The sequence below is a fragment of the Photinus pyralis genome, unplaced genomic scaffold (assembly GCF_008802855.1).
Source record: "Photinus pyralis isolate 1611_PpyrPB1 unplaced genomic scaffold, Ppyr1.3 Ppyr1.4_LG6, whole genome shotgun sequence".
In the NCBI taxonomy this organism is placed as follows: domain Eukaryota; kingdom Metazoa; phylum Arthropoda; class Insecta; order Coleoptera; family Lampyridae; genus Photinus; species Photinus pyralis.
Window position 1 is genome coordinate 10,357,221 of NW_022170663.1, and position 6,522 is coordinate 10,363,742.

Genomic DNA, 6,522 nt, shown 5'->3' on the forward strand with positions numbered 1-6,522 from the left:
TTTGACGGTACCCCCTTCCGACGTCCCGTTCACCCGCAATTCGCGTTTGAAGATTTGACTCCACCATCAGGAAGATCGTGTCGGGGGCTACCACATTCCCGTTGACGGTACCCCCTTCCGACGTCCCGTTCACCCGCAATTCGCGATTGAAGATTTGACTCCACCATCAGTGAGATCGTGTCGCGGGCTACCACATTCCCTTTACGGTACCCACTTCCGACGTCCCGTTCACCCGCAATTCGCGTTTGAAGATTTGACTCCACCATCAGGAAGATCGTGTCGGGGGCTACCACATTCCCTTTGACGGTACCCTCCTTCCGACGTCCCGTTCACCAGCAATTCGCGTTTGAAGATTTGACTCCACCATCAGGAAGATCGTGTCGGGGGCTACCACATTCCCGTTGACGGTACCCCTTCCGACGTCCCGTTCACCCGCAATTCGCGTTTGAAGATTTGACTCCACCATCAGTGAGATCGTGTCGCGGGGCTACCACATTCCTTTTACGGTACCCCCTTCCGACGTCCCGTTCACCCGCAATTCGCGTTTGAAGATTTGACTCCACCATCAGGAAATCGTGTCGGGGGCTACCACATTCCTTTGACGGTACCCCCTTCCGACGTCCCGTTCACCCGCAATTCGCGTTTGAAGATTTGACTCCACCATCAGTGAAGATCGTGTCGCGGGCTACCACATTCCTTTGACGGTACCCCCTTCCGACATTCTCTTTTACGGTACCCACTTCCGACGTCCCGTTCACTCGCAATTCACTTCTATTGGCGACACGAGAAAGAGAGACAGCGATTCGAGATTCACGAAACGTTAAACCGCGTGAGTTCGCAACGGAAGGTAAAAGGCGCCTGACTACTTCTCGAAGACGCGCGCGCGCGCCTCGCAAAAGGTCGTTAATTTCGCCCCTATGACAAAAACAAAATTCCGCCACGCAGGAGTTGTGCGCGTTTACAACATCTTTCCGACGACACCAATTTGAAAAGAATCGGACCAAAACTGTAGTAGAAGATAGGAAAAAACTGAAAAACCTTCACGTTAGTATACTACGCTCGAGGATGACGCCCAGATGTCGCCAACCCCACATCATGTAGCCATGTCCCTAAGGTTGACAAATTTCACGGCCCTGTAGATACACGTACACCCGTTGCCTTTCTACAAGAGTTCTTCTACGCGCCCACATTTGCTGCCAGCCAGCCAGCCAGCCAAAGTGAGATTAAGCTACTTTTTACAAATAAATTTGCAAAAATGCGCTAAAAATGATGACCGCGTAATTTTTGTTTAAGTTTAGGAAATAAAAAGATGTCGCATGGGAATAAGTTGGTTTATACCGTGCTTGAGGCTATAAAGTGTATGGTCCAACAAGATCACCTTTACATGCACAAGGTTGTTCAGAATTACATGTTCAATTTAATGGATCGATTAGCATGTAGTAAAGGGTGCTACTGTTAAATTTCAGTAAGATCGGTCCATAAATAAGAAAGTTACTTCTGCGGATGCGCAGAACGATACGGCCTACCGGTCTTAAAATTAACAAGTGTCATTTCCAAACGGCAAATAATACGCCTGCAATGTGTGCAAATGTACGCAATTTGTCCCATAAACTTTTGAATTATCATGTAACGAGTCGGACAACAACGACAATAAATAATTATATGTTTAATGATATCGTGCAAAGAACTTAAAAGCGTAAAAAAATATAGTAGGTACAATATACATAGGAAAACACGTATCAACAATTACATGACTAACTAAAATACAGTTAACATTTCTAACGGACTGAACAAATTCTTCAAAAGAATAGAATAAATAATTTTTTAGACACCTTAAGTTCCTTGACACTAAGAGATTTCTAACATTTAAAGGGAGACAGTTGTAAAGAGACTGGCCCAGAAATAAAGTTCCATTTTGCTTGGCTGACGTAATCTGCAGAATTTTGTATTCAGATTTATAGTTTGTCTTGTATTATAGTCATGGTTATCTGATTGCTGGTTAAACATGGATATATTATTCTTACTATACAAAGCTGCTTCCAATATAAATAATGAAGGAAACGTCATAACAAAAGAAAACTAACGCGAGTTAATTTCTGAAAATTTGGATATACGGATTGTTCAATTAGTGTCTTGCAACTAAAACATTTTTAATTGTGTACGACTTTCAGTTGTCATATGTGGTGATTTAGAGGTACATATACTTAACAGGGAAATTCGCACTGCTGACTTTATCCCAACCACATCTAAATGTGTTGTAGAGAATTTTCTAAAGCGGTATCAAGACGCCATCAAGCCTACAAAAAGATTAGTCACCGGCGATAAAAAACAATGAAAGCAGGTATGACGCATTCTTTCCAGGACATATGATATAAAGTGCCTACATGTTTGAGTACAAGTGATAAGTAACAATTAACTGTTCTGAATCACTTAAAAATTAACTTAAGTGCCGTTATAGATTAATTAATAATTAATTGAACAGGGCGAGTGAACGATTGCGCCTTGAAGATAAGATTTTTCGATGGAGTGCTTTCGTATTACATATTCTCAACATTTTAAATTACGCAGGATGCGTTCACAAAGTAGAGTGTTGAAAAGGTAATTTTTTTAATAGAATCAATCGTGTTTTTGATGTTACTGGGAGACATGACCAATACAAAATTTTAAAAAATGATCGAGTATGAAATAAAACCATTGTGTTAGACATTTACAATTCATCGAATAAAACAACTTTTAGCATCTGTCAAATGTTTTTAGTGTAACATTATCATTGACAATCTCCACACCCTTCATTTTCCTCAGCTTCTTTTTAAATTGCTTTACCAATTTAGGACTCTTCCTTACATTGGTCTCCTTACAGTACTCGGCAAGAACTTTTTTCTGCAATTTGTCAAAACGCAAACTATTCTTCTTCTGCAACTTTTTTAAGGTGATTAGAATTAAACTATCGGTTAAACTACTGTCATTTCCATTCAGCTTAGGCTCATCAGCACTGACAACTGCTTCAGGACCGTTTATGTCCTCTGCACCAGTTTGTGGTTTTCCTTTTTTCTTCTCTTTGGAAGTACTGCCATTGGCATCTAGTTTTGCCTTTTTCACTTTGACCTCTGTGTTTTCTTGGTTTTGTTTCTTCTTTTTCTTTGAAATACTATCGTTGGGTTTGGAATTTTCTTGAACACTACTTTCGCTAACTATACTTTTTTCAGGAACATTATTCATCTTCCTTTTCTTCTTGTCCAAGTGTGTATCAGCATGGATATCTGAGCTATTAACTTCTGAAATGACAGTATCCGATTTTCTCTTTTTAGTATTTTCCTCACTCTCTTTTATTGACGAGTTATCATGACCATTGGTTGTCGTAATGGTATTTAATCTCCTTTTCTTCTTTTTCTTTTCCTCTCTACCATCATCTTGTAGACTAATTTGCTCATTTCCATTTAATAGCAAGTTGCCACTATTGGATGTGGTGATAGGAGCAATATTTACTATCTCGGGTTTCCTTTTCTTTTTTTTCATTCCCTCGCCACCACCATCTTGTGAACTTCTTCCCTCACTTCCATTCACTGGCAATTTGGTTGTCGTTATGGGGGTGACATTCTCAGATTTCTTTTTTTTCTTCTTTCCCTCACTACCATCATCTTGCGGACTAATGGTATTGCTAACAGTATCAGATTCTGAATGATTGGATTTCTTTTTCTTTTGAGGAGATGAATTTTCTACTGCGTCAGTCTTGGTTGCTTCCTCCGTTGGAGGTTTAGCAGTCGTCAGATCGACTGCATTTACACTTGCAGAAGCATCCGCCTTATGTTTTTCAATTAAATCCCACACAGCTTCAATATCTGGATTCTGAACTTTGTTTCCTGAGGAGCTTTTGATAAAATTCTGCAAGGAGTCGTATAAGGTTAAACTTGACAAATCAGTGTATCACTTACTATAAATTTCATCTTCTTACGTGGTACATTTTGAGTTTGGTTTGAGATTATTTGAAATATACATTTTTGAGCACCCATAGGTTTAGTATTATGAATAATTTCGTTTATCATGTCGCTCCACTGCTGCTGTTTCGCCTCACCTTTGCCGACAACATTTGTCACGCTACCTTTAGCAGAATACCTTTCCTGCTCGGTAATGCATTTAGTATGTGTAGCGTACTCCTCCCCTCTGAATAATACAACTGTAAAGCTTGTCAAAAGTAGCACAACTTACCGAAAGTCGTTTAAGCAATCCACGCACGTGAGATTTTTTACCCCTCTGCAAGCTGTAACGTAATGTTTTTCAACTTTAGGCTTTTGTAAACTGTCACCGCAGTTGTTACATGTAAACACTACCATTTTGTTAAATTAGGAATGTAAATTAATGGATTTTAGTATCGAGAACGTGCACACCTCACGAAATGCTCAAAAGAAAAAGTAAGGTTAGAACATAGAAAGACTAGTTGCAGATGTGTTGCACATTGACTCCTTTAATACTGCGCAACCGCAAGCGCGCTAAAATTTGAATTTGCGTACAAATGAAAAATCATTCTAAAATACTTCAATTAAAACAGAATTTTTTAACAACCTAACATCAACCCCAATTAGAACAACGTGTTAATAATTTTGAGCCCCGAAAAAAAAATTGTCTCAGATCGACCAGGAATTTTTTCTTATAGAATGTGGCCTGTAGAATCCATAATTTCAAACAGTTCCAAGATTGGGCTACTAGTTCAAAAGTTACAGCCCTTTTTTTCGAAATTGGTTTCTAGTCTATAACTTTTGATTGAGAAGTCTGATCGAAAAAGTACGAATTGTTTTGGATTCTACGCACCCAAATTAATAAGAAAAAGTGTTTTCCCGAGAAATTTTGGTGTAGTCGATTTGTGGTAAAAAAAGGAAGGTTATACACTGCCTTTTTTTGAGCCCCGAAGAAAAAATTGTCTCGGGTCGACCCGGAAAAAAAATTTTCTTATAGAATGCGGCCTGTAGAATCCATAATTTCAAACAGTTCTAAGATCTACTAGTTCAAAAGTTACAGCCCTTTGAATTTTCTTTCGAAATTGGTTTCTAGTCTATAACTTTTGATTGAGAAGTCTGATCGAAAAAGTACGAATTGATTTGGATTTTACGCACCCAAATTAATAAGAAAAAGTGTTTTCCCGAGAAAATTTGGTGTAGTCGATTTTTGGTAAAAAAGGAAGGTTATACACTGCCTTTTTTTGAGCCTCGAAAAAAAAATTGTCTCAGATCGACCCGGAAAAAAAATTTTCTTATAGAATGTGGCCTGTAGAATCCATAATTTCAAACAGTTCCAAGATTGGGCTACAAGTTCAAAAGTTACAGCCCTTTGAATTTTTTTTCGAAATTGGTTTCTAGCCTATAACTTTTGATTGAGAAGTCTGATCGAAAAAGTACGGATTGATTTGGATTCTACGCACCCAAATTAATAAGAAAAAGTGTTTTCCCGAGAATTTTTATTGTAGTCGATTTTTGGTAAAAAAAGGAAGGTAATCCACTGCCATTTTTGAGCCCCGAAGAAAAAATTGTCTCAGATCGACCAGGAAAAAATTTTCTTATACTAGAAAATTACCATACAGTTTTTTTTAAATTGTAGCTGATAATTAAAAGTAACAAAATATACAATCCACACGAGGTGCGTCGCCTATCATTGTATTTCAGCACTTTAATGCTACGACAAAAAATGATAAATTCATTGTAAAACACTTCAATTACAGAAAACAGAATTTTTTACAACCTAATATCAACCCCAATTAGAGAAACGTGTTAATAATTTATTAATAGTGCAAGAAACTAAATACAGCACATACTTATAAATTTCCAATGGGCCATTATGATCTACAGGCCAGGTGGCGACCGCCCCCCCCCCCCGGGTCAGTCCGCCCCTGCTTGCTAGTCTATCTGCGCCTTAAGAAGTTAACGCGAGATAGGAAAAAATGGAGCACAATAGTTTATAGTGACTTATCTGGTAGAATATGTTCATTTATTTCCGTACACCATGATGGTAGAAGGGTTTTGATTATAATAAATACCTAATAACGTTACAATCCTTGTTGTTTATTCCATATTATGCTGTAAAGGATCGTGACGGTTGCTTTCAAGTTGGGGCTATAATGTAACTGGAATTCACAGTGATGACCGAAGGCTTTATTAATTTCGAGTGCATTAAATGAAATTCAAATTTAAGCGCGCTTGCGTATGCGCAGTACCGAAGGAGTCAATGTACAACACATCTGCAAGTCTTAGAAAGTGGAAACAAATATGGCTGTGGCTGTCAGCAGCATATATATACTTCTCAACTTCTCTTATATATATGGTCAGCAGTGAACACAGAGTTGTATACAGGGTGGTGACTTGCGTAACGCATAATAGGGATTTCAATGTAAAATTCGTAACATGCGATTATTGGTTCCCCAAATTATTTTAGGACATCTGAATTGAACAAGTGATGAATAAAATTACAACAAACTGTCGTTATTAAATGAGTGTTGGATAAAGTGGTGAAATAATACTATCAGTCTTAATAAAA

At 38.3% G+C, this 6,522-nt stretch overlaps 1 protein-coding gene across 1 annotated transcript; it reads right to left on the bottom strand.

Annotated features, from left to right (window-relative positions):
• Window positions 1–2,590: 2,590 nt before the first annotated feature.
• Window positions 2,591–4,423, bottom strand: LOC116173960 (cell growth-regulating nucleolar protein). The gene is made up of 3 exons (XM_031491704.1): window positions 4,207–4,423; window positions 3,933–4,161; window positions 2,591–3,882 (listed from the first exon to the last, which is right to left on the bottom strand). The coding sequence occupies exons 1-3, from the start codon at window positions 4,329–4,331 to the stop codon at window positions 2,734–2,736; spliced, it is 1,503 nt and encodes a 500-aa protein (XP_031347564.1). The 5' UTR covers window positions 4,332–4,423; the 3' UTR covers window positions 2,591–2,733.
• Window positions 4,424–6,522: the final 2,099 nt, after the last annotated feature.

Bases quoted from the DNA above. Each gene is read 5' to 3' on its own strand.
- LOC116173960 (XM_031491704.1), bottom strand. From the start codon at position 4,331: ATGGTAGTGTTTACATGTAACAACTGCGGTGACAGTTTACAAAAGCCT. The intron at 4,162-4,206 runs GTAAGTTGTGCT...TGTATTATTCAG, and splicing joins GATTGCTTAAACGACTTTCG to AGGGGAGGAGTACGCTACAC. The intron at 3,883-3,932 runs GTAAGTGATACA...GACTCCTTGCAG, and splicing joins GTAAGAAGATGAAATTTATA to AATTTTATCAAAAGCTCCTC.